Source organism: Lagenorhynchus albirostris, chromosome 12 (assembly GCF_949774975.1).
Source record: "Lagenorhynchus albirostris chromosome 12, mLagAlb1.1, whole genome shotgun sequence".
Taxonomy (NCBI): Eukaryota; Metazoa; Chordata; class Mammalia; order Artiodactyla; family Delphinidae; genus Lagenorhynchus; species Lagenorhynchus albirostris.
Window position 1 is genome coordinate 43,579,877 of NC_083106.1, and position 24,048 is coordinate 43,603,924.

The following is a 24,048-nucleotide window of genomic DNA, read 5'->3' on the forward strand; positions in this document are numbered from 1 at the left end:
TATATCAAGGGTCCTCATTTAATATGAAGAAATTTCCAAGAATGAGAGCTCTCTGCTTTTGGAAACATGAAGGAATAATGAGCAAATTACCAAAAGCTGTCTTGCATATGTAAAAACAATGAAAAAATGGAAGGACACAGTATTCTGCTGTGAAAATCAATTAGCTAATACACGAGAAGGTCCTTTGTATTTTCACAAGAAGATAAAAATTGATTTCAAGGTATTTCAATTATCATCCATTACATATCTCCAGGACTTTCATGTTCACTCTGTTTAGCATGTCTCCTCATTACCGAAATGGGGTGCAGAGAAGAAGAGAGATTCAGGGACTGAGTTCTCCTTCATAATAGAAAAGGCTTCCCAAGAGTTTGGGGAGAGTTTGATAGGGTCAGGAAAGATGGCATTCTAAAAGTCCTAAAACATTCTCCTCAGAAATTAGTAAATTATTACTTGAAAAAAAAGAAAACAACGAAACAAAACAGGAAACAAGAAATAAACAGTTAAAGGTTTCTACTATTTCTACTGTCATTCACAGGACACCCTAGAAGACTAGACTTGGATTCCAACCCTGCGAACAAATAGTAGTTTATTTTGAAACTCTAGACTCATCAGTAAAAGAGGAATTTAGACTAAATCATCTTTAAAGTTTCTTGTCATTTATATATCGTATTCACCTTCCGTTGATAGAATAGTAGGACTTGCAAAAACTGTCTAGTCTCATATTGCTCTTTCTGAGATCTCTTATAATTTGAAACTTCTAAGGGGAGCATCAAACCTCCCATGAACAGAAACCCCAGAGAACCAGCCTATTCTGGTGTTGGACAGTTCATTTCATTAGAAATTCTTTCTTACGTTTAGTAGATGTGCCATTTTATTTGATTATTTATCACTTCATTTGTGAATGTGTTTATTTACTTCTACGAAAGGATTTAAGTTGGCTTACATTGCTGAAACAGTGCAAAATACAACTAACCATAAAAGAGGCAAATCAATGCAAAAGAACAGAGAAATAGATCTTGCTGAGCCTCAAATGGGAGAAAAGTATCACAGTTTAGAAATCAGTTTAGCTGGGAGTTCTCTGGCAGTTAAGGCAGAAAGGGAACCATATTGTGCTTCTCACTGGGTTATGTAAGAAGAGATGCACTATATTTTAATCGTTAAGTTCAAAGAGAAATGAGTTCATGGGGGTCTTTATATAAAGAATATCAAGTATCATTATAGTCAGTGTCTTGAGACGTATATGTGGACATTGTCTTAGGTAGTTAATTCTTATGTTGCCTCTCTAACAAAGTGGGAAGCATTATGTATATATTTTTATTTTAAATTCACTATACCTTCATTACAGTTGGTTTGGAAAAACAGAGTAAAATACTCACAAATCTGCCAATCTAACTCAGCTGTTACCATGTTGGCAAATTGGATCATCTTGGCCCTCATGCAATTATGGTTTTCACAAGGAACCTCAGCTGGTTTCCTTCAGCAGGAAAGGGCTCCAGGATGTGTGAGCAGCCAGATGTATCCTCATGTTTAAAATAATACTATTCTCTTAATTCTGTATCCCAATTATTTCACTTAACACATTTTATTTCACTTAACACATTATCTATTTTTTCTTGTTACTACATAATTTTTATGATTATAGTTTTAACTCTTAATTTTCAGATTTGCTACAATTTTCCAGTCATTTAATGCTGTAAAAATGCTGCAGTGAACATTCTTATACGTATTGCTTTCCCTGTTTTGGCTGATGAACAGTAGTTAGTTTCCTATACAAATGTTTTCATTGAATTTCATGTTGGAAATGGGCCCACGTTAGTGGACATTATAAGAACCAGCCCTTTGCAATGTGTTAGTGTATTTACTATTAAGAATCTTGATGATGATATTGCTTATTACATTTTCTGTGTGTGTGTGTGTGTGTGTGTGTGTGTGTGTGTGTGTGTGTGTGTTTTATGAAGACCTATGTGAGAAGTTTCTCTCTCATTTCAGTACCAGCAATAGTGTTTTGGGTATTTTTTTGAATAACAATTTATTAATATTTTATTCAGGGAATCAGGTAACTGAATGAGTTTCTCTCAGGGTTTTGAGCTGTCAAAAATGTGGAGAGCCAAATCTTTGGTCCACATCTAGCAAACATGGACGGAAATCTAAAGAATACCTTACATAAAGCATACCAGCCTTGTTCCTGGAGTCATTGTCCTTTCCTTTCCTTTTTGTCCACTTATCTTAAATTTCATTTTATTTTGATAATTTATGCAAGCCTTTGGATCTTTCTGGAACAAAGCAGATATATAACTAAATGAATGCGTGTAAATACTTGGATTATTTCCTTAGGGTAATTTTTGAAAAGTAGAAGCACTGGCTTTCATGTCACATTAAATCTTAATCCAGTGAAAGACCTTCTGTAGGAAACTGAGATAATATAATCCACAGATATAAATTCCTGATGATTTATTGCAGATATAATACTGAATGAGAAGTTAAGAGTCCCAAGAGGAATAAAGAGTCAAGTTGTTTCCTAAAGACTTTCTGTGCAATATCAGATGCTGCAAATGCTATTTTCATGTAAAACTGTGGTAGATGCTTTTTAATTAAATTATATGACAAAATATTGAATGTTATAATTATGTATTAATTAAAGTGATGCTCATCTTCATAAGATATCATATGTATAAACAGCAAAACTGACATTTTGTTCTGAAAATTTAAGAGCCAGCTTTGATTGGGGATTGGCCTGTTTTAATAAGGAGTTAGACCATAGGGGTCTTGAGGATAAGACCAACAGTTTTCTCAAACATATCCTAAGTATTTGGACAGATATGTGGTTCAGGCTCATGGATTTCCATGCTATATAATATGGAAGAGATAGTTGATTTTTGCACGTAAAGGTAGTTGATTATGTTGTCTTTGACTATAAAAGTACCTCAGCTGGTCTACTGGACCAGTAACAATGCTGAAGACCTCAGGACATGAGAGCTATCAGATGTATCTTCAAATACATTTTTTAAGTTTTTTGAGTCACCTAATGTAGACATTCTCTTAATGAGTCTTCACTTAACCTAGCAGTTTAGTAGTCAAACTTACAGACTGATGTCCACAGCACACTGAATATGCCTGGCTGGGGACCCAGTAGTTGAGTTTTATGCATGATGAGAGTCAAATCTGTTTGTTCCTTTTGGTTTAGTGGATTTTTTTTCATCAGAAAAGAACAAGTCTTCCACATGATACCACTTTAATATTTTGAGACAGGTGTAATTTCTTCTTTCAAAACTACTCATACAGGAATTCTATTCTGTTTGCTGTAGAACAAAACACAGTGTAAAATGGGTGTGTGTGTTAGATTCTGTTTTAATGGGGGATACAGTGTAATAACTCAATTTAATGTTATTTACTTACTGGTGTAGAACTATCTTAACATGATTTCTAAAGCAATGGTATAGGAGGTGTTATCATGATTATAATAGTTTTGAAAAGTACAAACCACCCTTCCAAAGAGAAATCAAATAAACAGGAGTTTACATATGTAGGAGTTCTCTCACACAGAATTAATGGCAGTTTTTTCATTTAATATGTTTGGTAGCCACTATGTTATGTAGCCTTTATTGTGCAAAGAGTGGAAACTTTTACTTTGGACGTGGCTCTCTTGTTGACAATGCTATTTGATAATACTGATATTCTAGTATAGTACTCACACATTGCACATTTAGAAATGTCTATCATCCTTTGTGAATAATGACACTCAAACTATCTCTGTGCGAGTATATAGATAAGATCATTATTTTCATTTTCTAGATAAGGAAACTGAAATGAAATTCCTTGCCAAAGGTCAAAGAACAAATCACTGGGAGAATTAGATTAGGGCAGTGAGTTCTTGATTTTCAATCCTTTGCTTAATCATCTAAGTCATATTGTTTTACCCAGAATGGGAACAGATTATTTTCAGTCAGTAAGAATAAGGCTGTGCCCAGATGATGCCAGAAGACTACCTGAAAAATGAAAATCTGCTCAATCATTTGTTTATCTGTAAAATGCCAAACTACTTGTTATACTGATATCTTTCACTAAGCCTAATAGGTTGTCTCATGTTTTGCAGACATAGCCTCTAACTTAATGTTTATATTGTACTAAAATTAACTTTAGTTAATTTCTGGAGGGTCTGTCTTTTAAAAACTTAATTTTGGAATATTATAATTATTTAATATGTTCTGAATAATATGTTAGTCGTGTGGTAAATTGAGGAAAAAAACTCTTTGAAAGTGTTTTTTGATGAAATCTCACACCTTTGTGCAGTGGTAGACAAACTCTTTTCTATCATCAGAGACTATACAATAAGATCTCACCATTAGGAGAAAGCTGGGCTTCTACGTCTGCCACCAACTCCTTCTAAATTCATTTGGGCCTGGCATTTAGGACTGAAATCATAAGACTCCATCTATATCACATGTATTCCTGCAGAATCAGTTACCCTGGATGTGAAGGTGGTCAAATAATCAGGTGACCAGTGCCATGGTCCTTATAGAAGGTCATGGGCAGAAACAGCTGAATTCTTTCAATGTTCAACAAACCTTTATTGTACTCCTCATACATACTTACCTGCATCTCTGCAATATATCCTAATTCTTGGACATGTTCTGGTAGATTAAGCAGTTGACAGGTGAAACATTCTCCCCTAGGTCAAACAGCATCAATGAGAGTCAAGATGTAAACTCAGGATGCCTGGCTTTCAGTAGCTCAATTCATTCAACTGTGATGCTACTGAGTTTGTTGAGGGATGATTCCATTATATTTTATATAACGTTTACATGTTTTGCAGTTAAACTACTAAAATGCTTAACTAATCTGAACTCACAGTAATTCACAATAAGAATAGCACAAGCATTATCATTCACTTATAGCCTGTAGAATTTGGAATAGGTTTGGTTCAATAATAAAGATCAAAGCAAACCAGAGAAGGAATAGAAAATTCATTTCTCCTTAGTTCTGAGACCTTCTGAATTCAATCTTTATTAAGAATGACAGTTTGCAAATGTGTGGACTCACTAATATCAAATTTAAATCACTTTAAAAAACCCACTTATTTTGGATTTGATTACTCAGGAATACAATATTAAAAGTGCCTTCATCCTAACTATGGTGTATTGAATTTCCCTGATGTAGATTTTGTGATCTAATTTTAAAATTATATATATATATATATATATATATATATATATATATATTTCAGTCTTGGCTAGACTGAAAACTTAAATGAACTGCATATAAGTAATCTATGATGCTGGTCAGAGATAGAGTACTTATTCCTGTGTTATGTTGCAAAGCTCAAGAAATTAGATATAAACATGAATGACTGTCCTCTAATAGTATTTATATGCTGGGGCTAAGTTTGTCTTCCTCTATTTAAAAATAAAATTCCAGGGAAGACTTGACTTAAAAGTATTTGTATAATTACCTGTTTAATTTTGCAGCAGACATTTCAGAAGCTTACATTTCTCTTCAAATCCAAGAGTTAGTGACATCATTCATTCATCTAGCAGATGTTTATGTTAGTTGTTACTCTGTGTCAGGCTCTGAGTAGGTATTAGTTCAAGACACAGAGTCCCTGCCCTTCACAGAGCCGCCTCCACTGAGATAAATCCACCATCACAATTAAACTGGGTAATGTGATAGAAAGGAGCTGGGAGGAGTACATGCAACAGGGTGATGGGGAAGGCTGGTTCTGAGGATATAAATTGAGACCTGAAGAGGGGCTGGCTACTAGAAAATTCATAGAAAAAGCATTCAAGTGGTGTTCAAGGCTCCAAGGTGAGAATTACTTTTTTTTTGGTAATGTGTAGTTTTCACAATTTGTAGTTTTCTGAAAGCACTACAGAAAGAAATGAGAATTCAGAGAGAGAAAGCAACAGCCATTAGAAATGTTGGAACATTAGAGTGGAAACATATGGAAATTTGGAGTTTTCTTAAAGCCTGCTCTTTTAATGATGAAGAAATGGAGGCCCAGTGACATTGCCATGTTTTGGTCACATACTAGTTAAATTGTAACCTGGGTCTCCCATCTTCCTGTCTATAGCTTTTTTCTATTAAACAAAATTACCTTTATTGTGCTTGACAACTCCAGATGTATTGAAAGTATTGGTTTTTACAGTTGAGAGTTTAGACCTTTATCTACAAATAGTTGGCAAACATTTATTTAGGCTTTCTTTATGATCAATGGCAATTGCCAAAGCCATATTAATCATTGGGATTTGCATCCCTTATTAAGAAAATCACAAAGAGTATTTTAACCTTTCAGTCGTCTATTGACTTTAGTTTCTAGCTTAGAAATCATTAAGTCTTTTGTGATGCATTAAAAGGGAATTCCTAAGTTTAATTTCCATGTAGTCCACTTCAGTTTGGAACCAGATATGGTCCATCTTGATTAAAAAAGGAGAATTTTTTTATTGCTTCCCATCATTTCCAATTATAGATCTGTTGGCTTGCTAGACACCTCAGTCATACTTTATGCACTTTGCTTTTTGATAAATGGCAAATGAATTTTCAGGCCAACAATTTATATAAATTGCAGGTATAATTTATACTTAGCTACCTTTCTACTTCTAATATTTTTATTACTTTGTGGAGAAATGAATTGGGGCTAATATTGTTTACATCTCTCTTTGATTTTGTTTGTTAGCCTTTTAATCCATAAATGGAATCTGTAATGAGCTTAGCTCTGTATCCTAATAAAGCCCTTCTTTTTGGTGATGATTATATAAGGCAATTAACATTGCCCCAAGAGTTATAGTCAGTGGGAATGGTAATTTGACAGATCAGAGAGTACAACGATGTGTTCCAGACACTTAAAAAATTGTAATTTAAGAACCTTATATTACTTTTGGAGGAGCTAAATGTTTGCCTGTTCTCTGCATTTTATTATAAAGAACCGAAAAAAATATTCTCCTGTATGCAGATGAAATGCTTTTTTTCAGTTTTATTGAGGTATAATTGACAAATAAAATAAAAAGGTATTTAAAATGTACAACATGATGATTTGAAATATATATACATTGTGAAAGGATTCCCCCTTCCCACATCGAGTTAATTAACATATCTATCACCTCACATATTTCTCTCCGTTTTTGGTGAGACCATGTAAGTTTTACTCTCTTAGCAAATTTCAACTATATCATACAGTGTTATCAACTTTAGTCACCATGTTATATACTAGATGCTTAGAACTTACTCATCTTATAGCTGAAGTTTTATGCCCTTTTACCAACTTCTCCCTTATCCTGCTCTCCCCAACCCCATTCCCAGGCAACAATTTTTCTACTGTTTCTATGAGTTTAATTTTTTTTTTTTAAATTCCACATATAAGTGATACTACACAGTATTTGTCTTCCTCTGTCTTATCTCACTTAGCACAATAGCCTCAAGGTTCATCCATGTTGTTGCAAATGACAGGATTTCCTTCCTTTTTTAAGGTTCAATAATATTTCTCTCTCCCTTCCTCCCTCTCTCCCTCTCTCCATCTCTACCTGTATTTATATCTATATCTACACATAGATTTTGCTTTCTGAGAACACTGTTTATTTTATTTTAGTGTCCATGTTATAGAATTTCATGGGAGGAAATTCTCCTTTGTCTCTGTACCAGAAAGAACTGTTTCTAAACATCTTTTGTGATTTTATCTTATGAACACTGTGGTTTCTGAAACTGTTTCCTTCTTTACATTGCTAGAATGACAGAGTCCATTTTATAGCTTGTTTTAAACAAGTATACTAGGCCTCAAATCAAAGTTTATTTTTGGTGCTAACTGTACTCTTTTATTTTTATATTTCCTTTAAAATAGGATTCCACATTCTTTTTTCCTTTTTAGTCTGCTGTATGTCCTTTATAAGCTTCCTGAAGTCTTTTCTGAAACAAAGTTGAGAAATAAATAGAATTTGTGAAGATTTTATTCCATGCGTTGAAACTATCGTCACAAAATAAGCAAATCTCCTTTGCTTTGGCAAGAAGTTTATTAAAAGGACTTATTTTGGGTTCCAGTTTTAGACAATGGGGTTGTGAAACACTACAGAATCAGAAAACTGGATGAAGGGGGCTTTTTCCTTACCCGGAGAAGAACCTTTTCGACACTGAATGAATTCGTGAGTCACTACACCAAGACAAGCGATGGCCTGTGTGTCCAGCTGGAAAAACCATGCTTAAAGGTGAAATGCTTTCAAGCTGTGTTCCTTTATTTTTGAAGTTAATTTTATTTCCCTCAGGTGTTGGAGTTATTTGTCATGTGATATGTCAGCTCAGAAAAAAAGGTCATTGAATACCCAAGTCATGGATAGGCAAACTGTGGCCCCTGAGCCAATATGGCCCCACACTTATTTTTATAAATAAGCTTTATTGGAGCATAGACATGCTCATTCATTTACAGATTGTCGTTGCTTTTTTGCTATAATAGCAGAGTTTAATAGTTGAAACGGAGACTATATGGCTCACAAAGCCTAAAATATTTACCATCTCATTCTTTTCAGAAGAAGTTTGCCAAGTCCCGACCTCAAGCAACCACTGAACACAGAAAATATTCATTCTTTGCACTAAGAAACTAATCTGGTATCTTGTTATTGCAGCATTTAATGATATGGCTGGAGGGAAGGAACATTCTGGAATACAATTCTTACTTAGATGATCTGTATTCAAGATTATTAACATGAAATGACCAGGTTCATTATCTGGTTGTCTGCATATAGATATCATTTAACCGTTCTAACAGTTTGATTGTTTGGCCTGGCTGTTTAGTGGGAGGAGGTAACATTTATAAAATTAATCTATATCTATCATTAAATTCTGTTGTTTGCATGTTTTACCTAAATGTGTTTAAAGTTAAGTAGTGGTCATACACCTCAGTGGGGCAAGCCTTCAGCTCCACATCAGAGTTCAGGTCTCATGTACTGTCAGTGGTATAGCCAACCCTGTGGTTTATACCTGGATGACCAGTGAAAGCTTCCTTGTGATGCCTGATTAGAATTCTACAGACAAGTAGAAGCTGAAGAATTCTGTCCCGTATGCAGGGAATTTATGAGTTAAATCCTGAGACGTGAATAGGCAATTTTGGTATAAGTATGTACATCTTAGATGGTACAGGAATGACCTCACAAGAGTATCTAAGCTTATGCTAAGAAATAGTTCAACTGATAGAAAGATATGACTTAAAAATTCTTAGTTTAATCAATATTGTTGAATTCTGGTAGGGAAAAGGGTTTACAAAGCATAGGTGACCTTCTGTGCACTCAAGATACTGATGACTTAGTGGAGGAGATAAGATAAATTTCTAAAGGCAGATGACAAACTAGACTATGCACTCTAGGAGAGCAGAGACCTTGCCTATTTTGTTTACAGAATGGAACCTAGTTGGTGCTTGAAAAATATTTATTTATTAAATAAATGAGTAAATGAGTGAACAAATAAGTAAATGAATTTGAAAAAAGATGAAATTAATTATGAGAAATTTTGTGATACATGTGGTAAATGCTATAGGCCAAAGAGTTGGGGAGATAATTGTGGATGAGATGGAACTTCAGTTTAGCCTTCAAACTTGATTTATGTAGGCAAGGAGGCAAAGAGAACTCCCACCACATAGGTGAGAGGGTGGTATTTGGGTGTCATGTGGGACAGATGGACAGCAAGGTGCCCAACTTAGCAGGATTTGGGAGATCAGCTGGAAGAGGCAAAGATACAGATTCTACCACAATTGCTTTCCATTTAAAAGTAATTAGAATAAAATTTACAATATTTTGTTTTTAAAAATGACGTCTCTTTTTAAAAGTACCTAGACTGTTATTTTCAACCAAAAAATTGTTGAATATAACTTTTTTCTTACGAGTATTCTAATTATTCTGTGAAGCAGATACAAGTCCCAGCTCCCTTTGATTTGTCATATAAAACCGTGGACCAATGGGAGATCGACCGCAGCTCCATACAACTTCTGAAGAGATTAGGATCTGGTCAGTTCGGCGAAGTGTGGGAGGGCCTATGGAACAATACCACTCCGGTAGCAGTTAAAACATTAAAACCAGGTACGAGAACAAGAATGGCAAAGGTTAAATGGCATATGTTGATACTTATAAGCTCAACTTGCCACTGTAAATGTCCAAGAGGTCATGGGACAGCCAGTGTGGGCACCAAGCAAGTGTTATAATCACTTTCTGTAGTGACCACAGTGATCTATCCCAGCACCTGAGATTTTCAGAATTACTGCAGGTATGATTATGATTTTGAATCCTAATCTTATTAACAACTGAGACTAAACTTTATTGTCCAATCTGATCATTTTTTTCCAAAAAAGAAGCAGCTAGCTATCCATCCTAACACTGCTCTCTAAGGAAGGCCTTTTGGAGGTCAAAAGAGAACAAAAACTCAGATTTCTTATATTAAAAAATAGCGCCATGATAGTTTTCTTTCCAAGAGGAATAATTATTATTGATTTACAGTGTAATAGCAGCAAACAGCTTTGGTGATTGCTTAAATGTCTTCACTTCACTGGGGCCATTAATCAATCTTCTCAGCTATTTATTGCTTAGCAGACTACCGCGCAATAAAGACGAGCCTGAAATCAACTCCCACAGTAGCTCTGACAGGCAAAAATTAATATTTAATGTTGCATTACTAGCTGAGTTGAGATTGGGTCTCTTTTGCTGTGCAGCTGGTCAGCCGTAACCAGCGTAGCCAAGGAGTGCTCTGAGCAGGCTTCCCCTGCAGAGGCTCCTGACGTACCATGGTTTCAGCTCTAGCGGATGGTGTGATCTGGCAGTGATTTAAGTGTCCTGCATTCCATGAATCTGACAGCCACCCAAAGCATCAACATAGAAACATATTGTAGATAAATCGTCTGAATGGAGATCATAATTGCTGCTATCACTGGAAACTTCATCAATCAGATTGTTTGGGGGTGGGGGAATGATCCTACTATATCGGTAACTAACCATAGGCCAAACTAATTATAATAACCAAAAGCGGTCCTTTATTATGGTTTGGATGCCTCTTTTATTCTTAGCTCCATTTTGCCACAGTGATTCAAGACTTTAATCCTATTTGATTATGTGGAGCAGATGGAAGTGAGGGAGCTCAGCAAAAATTGATGGAGAACAGAATAGGCCATTTCCCCCCATTCTCCCTCTGTAAGTCCTTGCCTCTTCCCCTCAGCCTGTGAAGAAATGCTTACAGTTGATCTGTCTGGTTTTCCTAAGAATATGCCTATTTTTAATAATAATACAAATATAGTCAACACTCATTGAACACATATGTACCAGACAATGCTATTATCCTGACAATGATTTTATGTCAGTAGGATTATTAGCCATGTTTTAGAGATGAAGAAACTGAAGTTCAGAGACATTTGGTAACTTGTTCAAGATCACACAGTGAGCTAGGATTTGTTCGAGCCTGGGTAGTGAACTTCTAGACTCTCAAAAGGCATACCAAAGGATAGATTGCCTAAATGCTTTATGTGAAATGATCTGCAGGTCACATGTAACTCTTTCTAACTGCATATTAATAAACAGTCAGAGTGTTAGCTTGGAATGCCAAAGCTTATCCATACCTGGGGTTCAAATATTAGCTGTGAAGTCTTCTATATGAGAGAATGAGGAACGAAACAGACTCTTTAAGCATCAGTGAAAATGATATTTGCACTATCTATAGTGAATACTGAGATGTGAAACGACAGTATTCCTTCAGTTACAACAATGGCTCTGAAACATCATATCCTAAAAGAAATAAAAGATCTTTAAATGACTAACGAAAGGTAACTCCAGGTATTCTTCTTTCTCTCAGGTTTTATTTGACGTTAACTGTTGATTCTTGGCACTTTGCATGGTGAGTCAGAGTTGAGCCATTTAAGTGCAATTTAATTGTAGATGAGTCTTCAGAATAGGCTCCAATATCTCCCTTAACATTTGGTCAAGCTATTAAAACCAACTGTGGAGATATTAATACAGGAGAAAATGTTGAATATCAGCTTCAAGAGGAGGAAAAAAACACTAAGTTTTGGGAGTGGCCCTTGAATGTTTTCTACTGGGCCTACACTATGGATATATGTCCTTGCAGAATTAAAGACATAAATATGGCAGAATATCATTGCTTTTTAGAAAAGTTATCCAGCTCTTCCCACAGTGGGTACCAGGGACAGGGCAACTATTAGTCTTCTCTGCATCCTGGACAGAAAAACTCGCTGCAGTAATTAAACATTCAGTGTCTTCCAGTGTTCATGTTAATAGAATGTCTTCTCTTTGTGTTCCTAAGATGCCTGCCTTGTTTTATCAACTAGACTGTCAGTGTTTCGTTTTCCTTCATTTTTCACATGGACCTGAATCAACCTCTCTTCACCTACAGGTCATAATACATAAGCTGCACAGCCCTGATGCGCCAACACATCAGTTATTAGGTTGCCCTGGTTGAACTGATTCTCTTCCTTGATAAATCTGAAGATTTGTGACACTCATGCTCTTACTTTACTGAGAGGCAGGAAGCAATCTTGGTGATTCCCACCAGGCTTCTGTGAGGGTAGGAATGCCTCAGCAACATAAAGTGATTTCCCCCCTTCTTGTTTCAGGTTCAATGGATCCAAATGACTTCCTGAGGGAGGCACAGATAATGAAGAACCTAAGACATCCAAAGCTTATCCAGCTTTATGCTGTTTGCACTTTAGAAGATCCAATTTATATTATTACAGAGTTGATGAGACATGGAAGTCTGCAAGAATATCTCCAAAGTAAGCTAAAGACTTAGTAAAAGGAAAAAAGAGGAATTTAGTTTAGCTAGTCCTATAAATGTCAATTTAGCAAGGCTTCTATAACCCAAAGGATATCTACTATGGTATATCTGTGACAATGAATGTCTTACCATTGAATTGCTCAACTACTCTTTAATAGGATATATACTGTGTACTCAAAGGGAGGAAAAATATTTATGTAGTGGAAGAACAAATTGTTCACCATAGACATATCAGAGTACTTAAATGTCATGTGGAAAATTGAAGAATTGATGTTTTTCACGATGCTTTGTTTCCTACAATAACTAATTGAACATTATCAGTCATGGACCAGTATTTTCTATGGCCCAGAATTAAGGGACATGGAATGCTTTCGGGGGAAGGGAGGGAAAGGTACCCTCATTTTTCTCTTTGCCAGTTTTGGACAACATTGTGCTTGTTGGAATTTAAAATACTTCCAACCGCTAGGCAACATTAGAATATTCAGACTAAAAAGAAGAAATATACTATTACTTTATTTTTACATCTGTTTCCTGTAGTCTGAGAAGACTTAAGGGCACTGTAGAATTTTGATGTTTATTACAAATTAATAATTTAATAAGCCACAATATTATAAGCGTTAAAATGAGATGTTCAAAGAAGTGGAGATCAAGTACTGAGAGAATAATTCATGCTTTAAAAAGAGGCATTTTCTATACTTTCTTGGAATGTCAGAGTGGGACTGATAGAATGTATAGAGGTAAAGGGAGGTGAGAATAATGGAACAAAGATATTGGAAAGATAGGAGTATTCTCTCATTTCAGGGTGACTTGTGAAGCTGGTGATATTAAATTGCAAGACTAGATAGGAACAAAGAACATAAGACTTGCTAAGTGCTGTTAAAAACAAAAATATACCTAGCTCCCTTGCGTAAAGATATCAAATTTAACGGTATTAGATTGTGTTACCCACCATAGAGAGACTAACCTCAGCCATTGACTCCTTTTGCTTTATTCCCAGGAACAAAAGTACAGGAGCCCTTTCAGGTCATCTCTAACGAAAATGCTTTGTCAAATTAGAAACATTCGCGCTGTTATATCTCACAGTCAATGCTCAATCCTCAGATCTATCAGCAGTATTCAATTCAACGGACACTGCCTCCTTCTGGTAACACTACCTTCTGGAAACACTACCTTCATTTGGCTTCTGGGACACTTCATCCAATGTCCTTTTCTCTTCCTTTCTTGCCAGTTCTTCTCAATCTATGTGATATCTCTCATCTCCCACACTTCTCAATATCTTGGAATTTTCCAAGACTCTTGCAACATCACCAGATTCCTTGCTAATCTCAACCAGTCTTATTGTTTAATAACATTTATGTATTAACCAATTGCCTAAATTATATCCCTCCATTACTTCAGAATCATATATCCAACTGCCTTCTTAGCTTCTCCACGTGAACACTGTATCAGTCTGGATAATATGGGTATGATGCAGTAACAAACCCCTCCAAATCTCAGAGTCTTAACACAGGTGTTTATTCTTGCTCTTGCTACATGTGAGATATAGATTGACTGGTGGCTCAGGTCTTTTGATCACCTTGGCAGCAGCAGGGGATATGATTATTCTCATTCTGGCTCTTAAAGCTTCTGACCAGGAGTGACAGAGGTCATTTCTGTGCCCTTTTCATTTGGTTAAATCAAGTCAAAGGGAGTAGGGGAGTACAGCCCTCTAAAGTGCTTAAAAGCAGGAAAAAACAAAAGTTTACAAACAGCCCTCATTTCTACTGCATATGTCTATTAGACATCTCAAAATAATTTGTCCAAAAACTGATCTCTCATATTATCCTCAGTAATCTGCACCTCTTGTGGTCTTTCCTTCTCTGACAATGTCAACACACAGGCCTACCATCTTGGAGTCACCTCTACTTCTCACATCCTATATCTGACCAACCAGCAAATCCCACTGGCTTGCTTTCCAAATATAGCCAGGATTTTACCACTTTTCAACACTCCTACTCCAGTCCGAGTCATCATCAACTCTCTCCTGGATTCTGCAGTAGCCTTCTAATTTGTCTCCCTCTTTTGGTTCTTGACCCCTTCAGTCTCTTCTCAACACAGTAGCTGGAGAGATCCTGTTAAAATGTAAATCAGGTCACGTCCCTCCTCAGCCCCAAACCTTCAGTGACTCCTTGGTTCTCTCTGTGTAACCCATAAAGTCCTGCCTGACCCGGCTCTCCATTACCTCTCCGACCCCATCTCCCACAGGTTTGCCCTGGTTCACTCTGTCAACTACACTGCCCTTCTTTGCTACTCTTTGTATCTTCCAGATGTGCTCCGCTGCAGGCCCTGCGCACTTGCCGTTTCCCCTACCTGAAAATTTTTCCCGTTACTTATCCGCACAGCTCATTTTCTCACGTCCTGAAGTCTTTACTCAGGTATTCCCATTACAGCGAGTCCTTCCTGGGTCACCCTCTAAATTCTGAGATTTAATCTCCCTTTGCTGACTCTTCGTATTCCTCTTTCCTGCTTTTTGTTTTCTCTTTCTAGCTGTTAGTTGTCATATAATGCATGACATATTTATGTAGCTTATTTTTAGTGTCTTCTAAAATACAACTTGGAGAGGACAGAGATTTTTCTTTGTTTTAGTGCTAAAATGGTGTCAGGCACACAGAAGGTGTGCACTAATTGTGTGTTGACTAAGTGAATGAATAAATTAATGGATAGATTAACTCAGGGCTATCCTGAACCTAATACAGTTGGGACTTGTTTTGTGCTTGGTATCAGCTTGCAAAGATACGCTTAGTATATTGCAAACTCCTTTGACATTGAGGATTTCTGTGGTTTGTTGATGTGTTTTACTCAGGGTTGAGCACAAACTCTGTCATCTTCTGGGTTGAACTATCAGGGTCAAGTTTACAGAGGCCTTCATTTGCCCGGATACTTAGCAGCCAGGGGGAGTAATGAAGGCATGCTCATTACAGACAATTCCTTCCCAATCAAGAGGATTTGATTTCAACAAAGTGATCTTAAAATGTATCTGCCAGTCTTAAACATCCCATAATGATAAATATTATTAAGCTGAAATGCTCTTGAGTAATGGAACATAACTGAAAATACTTCCTTGCTGCAGATGTAAATTGTCACAGCTCTATGAACGTTTATATCAGTTTTGACATCTGGCTGCTGTATTAGAAGCGTGCTCTGAGGTTGTATGCAGTTCCTAGGCCACTGTACTTTTCAGGGCAGAAAATATGTTACTACTCAGTTTCCTTCACTATTGTGCCTGTCAGTGAAAACCTTTTTATATCCACTGTAATAGGATTAGATGTTGTATTTGATAGCTGAAATAACACACATTTTTCTATAGAACCATCTTTGTAGTCCCTAAGCTTGGCTGAATATTTTTTTGTAATACATTTTGCCAAACTGAGACAAGAAAAGGCTTGTCAAAAAACTTTAGCACTAAGGGTAATTGATGCCTGGTATTTCTTACTGAAGTTTAAAGAGGATAAATATCTGCATTTTTTACTTTAGCTGGGCTTGTTTTCTTTCCAATAAATACTTATAGAGCATCTAGTATATGTCTGTATATTTTCTTTGTTTTACAGATCAAGTCCTAGCATGTTGTTCATCATTCTCACAGACAGTTCAGTTAAGTGGATTGAAGCAGACAGGAATGTTTTCACTGAGATACCCTTTAACTGAACACAACTCCATAACTATTTGCTGTCTGCATGAATGGAAGTCTCTTCATAGCCCCTGACTTTGCGTGCTCAGGAATGTAAGGTGGATTTTAGGGAGGCAGTACAGAATAAATTTATGACGCATGAGATTTCAGCCTCCAACATATCCTGGATTGGAATCTCTACTCTATAAGTTATTACCTGTTCCTCTGAGTGGTAGGAACACCTATCAAACAGGGCAAAATACTTCCTATAGTTGTTCTGAGTATTAAAAGAGGTGATTTACTAGAAAATCAACCATATGGGATAGTGGTAGGAGAGGAGCATATATATTTTAATTTTTTTTTCCTCTAAAAATCACTATATAGCACTTACTGTGTGCCAGGAATTTTTCTAAGTCCTATACAAGTATTATTTTAGTTCATTCTTCTAACAACCTCATGAACTAAGCATTATTATTATCATCCCCATTTTGAAGAAGCTGAGGTATGGAGAGATTAAGTAACTTATTCAAGGTGGTTGAACAAGAATTCAAACCCAGGAAATCTGGCTCCATAGTCCATGCTTTTAGCCATATACATAGCACTGATATTATTCTCCTAATATCCACCTATTATTTATTGCTGCATGACAAATTACCCCAAAACTTAGTGGCTTACAGCAGCAAACATTTATTATCTCACAGTTTCTGTGGTCAGGAATCCAGGTGCAGCTGAGCCGGGTCTTCTGGGTCAGGGTTTCTCACAAGGCTGCAGTCACAGTGTCAGCCAGGGTTCCAATCATCTTTATCCGTTCATTTGTTGACGGACACTTAGGTTGCTTCCATATCATGGTTATTGTAAATAATGCTGCTATGAACTTTGAGGTGCATATATCTTTCGAATTAGTGTTTTTATTTTCTTCAGGTAAATACTCAGGAGTAGAATTGATGGATCATGTGGCAGTTTTATTTTTAATTTTTTGAGGAATCTTTATACTGTTTTCCATAGTGGCTGCACTAAATTAAATTCCCACCAACAAAGCACTAGGGTTCCCTTTTATCCACATCCTCACTAACACTGGTTATTTCTTGTCTTTTTTGTTTTTGTTTTTGGCTGTGTTGGGTCTTTGTTGCTGTCCGTGGGCTTTCTCTAGTTGCAGTGAGTGGGGGCTATTCTTTGTTGTGATGTGTGGGCTTCCCACTGTGGTGGCTTCTCTTGTTGAGGAGCCTGGGCTCCAGGCACCAGGCTTCAGGAGTTATGGCTCGCGGTCTCAGTGGCTGTGGCTCACGGGCTCTGGAGCACAGGCTCAGTAGTTGTGGAGCATGGGCTTAGTTGCTCCGCAGCATGTGGGATCTTCCTGGACCAGGGCTCGAACCCGTGTCCCCTGCATTGGCAGGCGGATTCCCAATCACTGAGCCACCAGGGAAGCCCCTATTTCTTGTCTTTTTGACAATAGCTATTCTTACAGGTATGAGGTAATATCTCATGGTTTTGATTTGCATTTCTCTGATGATTAGTGATTCGAGCATCTTTTCATGTGCCTGTTGGCCATCTGTTATGTCCTCTTTGGAAAAATGCCTATTCACGTCCTCTGCCCATTTTTTGATCAGATTGTTTATCTGTTTTTGATGTTGAGTTGTATGAGTTCTTTATGTATTTTGGATATTAACCCCTGATTTGATATGTCATTTGCAAATATCTTCTCCCTTTCAGTAGACGGTCTTTCCATTTTATTGATGGTTTCCTTCATTGTTTGAAAGCCTTTTAGTTTGATTTGGTCCCATTTGTTTATTTTTGCTTTTGTTGCCCTTGCCTGAGGAGACAGGTCCAAAAAAATATTGCTAAGACCAGTGTCAAAGAGATAACTGCCTATGTTTTCTTCTAGGAGTTTTGTGGTTTCAAGTCTTACATTTAAGTCTCTAACCCATTTTGAATTTATTTTTGTATATGAGAAAATGGTCTAGTTTCATTCTTTTACATGTAGTTGTCCAGTTTTCCTAATGCTACTTATTGAAGAGACTTTCTTTTCCCTGCTATATATTCTTTGTTGTAGATAATTGACCATGTGAGTGTGAGTTTATTTATGGGCTCTTTATTCTGTTCCATTGAGCTATGTGTCTGTTTTTATGCCAGTATCATACTGCTTTGATCACTATAGCTTTGTCTGAAGTCAGGGAATGTGATACCTCCAGTTTTATTTTTCTTTCTCAAGATTGCTTTGGCTATTCAGGGTCCTTTGTGGTTCCATACACATTTTAGGATTATTTATTCTAGCTCTGTCGGTATTTTGTGAGTATTTTGATAGGGATTTCATTGAATGTGTAGATTGCTTTGGGTAGTTAAAATGGACATTTTAACAATATTAGTTCTTCCAATCCATGAACACATAACATCTTTCCATTCATTTGTATTCATTTGTATCATCTTCAGTTTTTTTCATCAATGTCTTATAGTTTTCAGAGTACAGGTCTTTTACCTCCTTGGTTAAATTTATTTCTAGGTATTTTATTCTTTTTATTTGCTTGTATATGGGATTGTTTTATTGTTTTCTCTTTCTGTTAGTTCATTATTAGTGTATAGAAATACAACAGATTTCTGTATATGAATTGTGTATCCTAAAAGTTTACTGAATTCATTTATTCTAATAATAAATGAATCTTATTTATTATTGGGATTTTCTGTATATGGTATCATGTCATCTGCCAATAGTAAAAGTTTGACTTCTCTTCCAATCTCTTCCAAGCCTTTTATTTCTTTCTCTTGTTGGTTGCTGTGGCTAGGACTTCCAATACTATGTTAAATAGAAGTGGTGAGAGTGGGCATCCTTGCCTTATTCTGGATCTTAGAGGAAAAGCTTTCAGCTTTTCACTTTTGAGTATGATGTTACCTGCAAGTTTGTCATAAATGGCCTTTATTACTCAGAGCCTATTTAAATATGCTGCTTGCATTAAAAAAACACACACACTCACACACAAACTGTGCTTAGGTCTTTCCCATTTGAAAACTTCCCTTGACTCCATTTATTTCATTTTTTTAATTGCAAAAGATGACATACATGTAGAAAGGACATGCATGACTTACGTCCTTTCTACATATATATTTATAATGTAATTATAAAGCGAGCAAGTAAACAACTGTGCAGCCACTATGCAAATCAAGAATGAGAACATAGCCAGCAGCCCAGAAACTCCTCTACTACCTTATCAATGACAATCCCTCACTATCAGGAACTTCATGATAATTGCTTTCCCTTCCTTGACTTACATTTTTCTCTGCTAGCTTCTTCTTGTCTTCCCTTCTTGACTAGGTTTTTGGAAATTGACATCTCCTCTTGCTATCTCCACATCCTCAGCTCCCCTTCAGCCCTTAACCCTTTATACTCCATCTCCAGCAAGACTCTCTTCCTGCAACCAATGTTTCCAGTGACTTCTTAATTATTATATTTTAGAAATGCTTTTTAGTTCTTATCTTGCTGGACTTATTTGACAATGGTAGTGATTTTCTCTTCTCAAACCTTTGACTGTTATGATGTTCTCTTCTGGTTCTCCTCTCATTCTTTAGGCTGATTCCTCTCAGTTTTCTTGCAGGTTTATTTTTATATCCCCACTCTAAGTGTTGGCATTTCCCATGATTCTATCACTTTCTAGCAACCTCACCCACTTTTAATGTTTAACTCTTGCTCCTAGACAATGACTGTTAAATCCATATTTCTAGCTGCATGCTTTCCTCTGAGCTTCAGAACCATATGCTTGTCTTCTTTTAGACATTTCCTCTTGGGTAATCCGTATGCATCTCTAGCTTAACAAATCTTAAACTGTTTAATTCTGATCAGGCAGTACCAATGATAGATAATAAGAACAGGTAGGCTTTACTAAGTTCTTCCTAGGTGCCAGGTACTGTTTTAAGTGCTGTACATGTATTATCTCATTTTAACAAATAATACCACAAGGTTATGATAATTATTGCTGTATATATGGAGAAACTGAGACACAGGAGTGTTAAGCAGCTTGCCCAAAGTCAGGAAGAAATGTAAGGCAGAGCCCTGATTCAAATTCTGGCACTCTAGCTTCAAACCAATCTTCCTCACTCCTGTACTGTAGTTGCTCAAGTCAGGAATTGTGTCTGGGACTCTTGACCATAAATTCAATACATTTTTGGTAATATTTGGCTTATTCAGATAGAGATAATGATAATTTGGATTTATATGAGACCTTTTCAGTTCTCCAGAAATTTGAAGACCTCTACTAACAGTATGGCATCTAAACACTTATCCAGGGATGGCTGACCCCATTTCACAAAGTCACCACAAAATAACACTAATCTCTCTAGTAATGATCAAACTGACTCAACTACATAAATTTCCTATACTTAGTTATATAGAATCAGCAGGAGGAGAAACTATGTCTACGAAAGGTATATCATGCCTATACCTTCTCTTCATAGAGAGATGAGCAACCTATTCTAAGAATAACAGGCTAAGAAAGGAAAATGTAATGCATGCATCAAGCTTAATGGAGTACAAATGTAATATACTCAGCTTATAACTATGTAACATATATAGAGCCTTCATTATTTTGTGAGCTAGTTTTTAAGAACAATGTGATGGAAGAATGAGAACTTTTCATTGGTTCAGCCATGCAAATTAGTATTATTTTTAGGGTTAAAGACTAAAACAACTAAGAAATGTTTCAAAGAAATCCAGAGGCAACCAAGTAACAGTTTCCATGAAGAGATGAGTCAGTGATGTGTGGTATTAAAAATGGCAATACCTGGATTCTTCCGGATATTTATAGCTGTGTTTGGATCATGTGGTACTGTTGCTCCTTTCTCCCAATAATGCTCATTTAGGGAAGGGAGGGCCTCAGCTTTGAAATGTGTTTGAGCTCTGAAACTTGTTGCCTCATTAACCCTTCGCAGGAAATGGAACGGTTTGTACCTGTTATATTTATTTTCTCTCAGTGCTATGGCACTTAATCCCACTGATAGCTCATTCATCAAAATTCTTAGAATTTGCTTCAATAGTTCAAATGTTCTCCAAAGTGAATCTCTCATTTTCTCTTTTTACCTAGATGATGCTGGATCAAATATCCATCTGATGCAGCAGGTAGACATGGCAGCCCAGGTTGCTTCTGGAATGGCCTATCTGGAGTCCCAGAACTACATCCATAGAGATCTGGCTGCCAGAAATGTCCTTGTTGGTGAACATAGTATCTACAAAGTGGCAGATTTTGGGCTTGCAAGAGTTTTTAAGGTAGATTTGGCTTTGTTTTAATTAGTTGGTAATGGGTCAAAAGGCTAGACCAGTATACTAATAGATTTACTGTTATTTTTCGATATATTTCTCCAAGTTCTATTGGTCCATAGACCATTTCAGGATCCCAGGGCTCTACAGACAAACTACTTCCTATTTCTATTTCTTCACCAAAGAGAAAGAAACAGAAAAAACGATGATCAACCAGATGGGAAAGTATGTAATTAAGTTTGCAGTTGAATAAATGATCAGTTGTTCAGTACCAGTAGCCTCTGTTTGTCTGCCTCTATTTCTCTTAAAAAAGGCAGCATACTTTGTACAGAGTTACCCTATCCACTGTTGCTCACTTTATGCCAGACCAATATGCATGCTGCCAGGCATGCTGCCAAAATTCTTCAGCAAACCTTGGCTTTTAAAATCCTGCCACCCCCGCTCCCATTTTATGACATTAGGCCAAAAGACACTAATATAGGAGGTATAATATTAGGTGTTCTTTTCTGAATTTAATTTTTTATTTCTACATTGTATCGTAAAAATATGAGTGTGGGGCATGACACATAAGTAAATGATTCTCTTTTGATCTTTATGAATTTATCATCTTTTCTCTTTGTAAATTAATTAGATCCCCAGTGAGTTGATAAATTAACTTAAATCATTTGGACCCTACTTTTCAGTATTAGAAAATGGTTACATTGTAATTATCAATGTCAGTGGCTCTTCAATACCAGCAGTAAATCAGAAAACAGGCTTTGCTTTCACTTTCTATATTTGCTAAAGACCAGGTGTAAAGCCAGTGTTATCACAGATGAATTTCCCATATGTATTACAGTGCTCCTTCCAGTGCTACTTTTAGCACATAGTAGGCTCTCAAATAATATTTCATTAATGAAGTCCCGCAGATTATTCAGTCTTGTGTGTGTCAGATTTGGAATTTGCTACTGTAATTATCATTTGAACTAAACTCATTTTGAATCTTGTCCCTCTAAATTTTAATGCAAAGCAAGTTACAGACGAATGAGGATGACCAAAAAAGAACCCCACTTTAACCTAGCTTGATTCCTTAATGCATTATCAGGTAGATAATGAAGACATCTATGAATCTAAACACGAAATAAAGCTGCCGGTGAAGTGGACTGCGCCTGAAGCCATTCGTACTAATAAATTCAGCATTAAGTCTGATGTGTGGTCATTTGGGATCCTTCTTTATGAAATCATTACTTATGGCAAAATGCCTTATAGTGGTGAGTAATTAATTCTGAAGTGGGCCTTTCTGCTGCAGGTCACTTACTTAGGTGTGACTTTAACTGCTTTGCCCAGACTTAGAGGGCAGAGTTATGAGGCTGACCACACCATGTGCCTGTGGGAGCATAACAGATAAAATTTGATGATGATGATTTGCCTTAATGAGTTGGTTTATTGCCTCCTTCTCCTTTGCTCTTGAATTGCAGTCTTACAGACATTACTTGCTGTAGGATTTAGTTTAGTCTCTGCAGCCTGGGAAGGGGATGGTAGACTTCATAGTTTCTCCGGGGAAGTCAGTTTGCTTTGTCCTCTAGAGTGTCAGTATCTATGAATTTAAGACTCTGATTTCCAACTTGTTTTTTGTTGGTTCCATTTTATATTTTTTAGGTATGACAGGTGCTCAGGTAATTCATGTGTTGGGTCAAAACTATAGACTCCCTCAACCATCTAACTGTCCATTGCAATTCTACAACATCATGTTGGAGTGCTGGAATGCAGAGCCTAAGGACCGGCCACCATTTGAGACACTGCATTGGAAATTTGAGGATTATTTTGAAACAGACTCTTCATATTCAGATACAAATAACTTTGCATGATGAACACTGAAGAACATCAAATAATGAAGTAGCAACAGAGTTCAATAATCAGTTCAGAAATACAATCATATTAACCAACTGTAAAAATGAATTTATCTTGACATATTCAAGTGATAAGGTACATTTGGCCATATAATACAAAAAAGATTATATGTGTATTTTATCAACTGGGCAATACTGCAGGACAGTCTGAGATGAAATATCATCTCCCCACTGCCTGGCAAAATCAAATGCACTAAACAAAGTTATTTTTCTTCTTAAAAGAGACACATTTCTATTTATTGTTTGAAATGCTGTTCAAGAGGATCAACAGATGATAGCGAATTTTTACTCAGTGACTGTTGTAGCATTTTCCTGTTTACTGATTAAGGTGGCTATTCATTATTCCTCGGATTGCTGAATCCCATCAGGCTGTTATTATGAAGGAATCTGATTGCTTTGCTGCACAGCAGGACCTGTGCTTTGAGATTTTTTTTCTCTTTTAAAATATCCTGTATAACTACAATGATGGCAAAGACATGTTAAATGACTTGATTGTACTTGGAGTAATTGCACATATTTTTTTCCTATGC

At 36.4% G+C, this 24,048-nt stretch overlaps 1 protein-coding gene across 1 annotated transcript in view; it reads left to right on the top strand.

Moving 5' to 3' along the window:
• Window positions 1-23,476, top strand: part of FRK (fyn related Src family tyrosine kinase) — an 84,025-nt gene extending 60,549 nt beyond the window's left edge. The window contains exons 3-8 of the mRNA XM_060167676.1: window positions 8,026-8,189; window positions 9,881-10,049; window positions 12,584-12,742; window positions 21,457-21,638; window positions 22,714-22,879; window positions 23,268-23,476. Of these exons, the coding sequence (XP_060023659.1) occupies window positions 8,026-8,189; window positions 9,881-10,049; window positions 12,584-12,742; window positions 21,457-21,638; window positions 22,714-22,879; window positions 23,268-23,476 (1,049 nt within the window). The remainder of the gene's footprint in view (window positions 1-8,025; window positions 8,190-9,880; window positions 10,050-12,583; window positions 12,743-21,456; window positions 21,639-22,713; window positions 22,880-23,267) is intronic.
• Window positions 23,477-24,048: the final 572 nt, after the last annotated feature.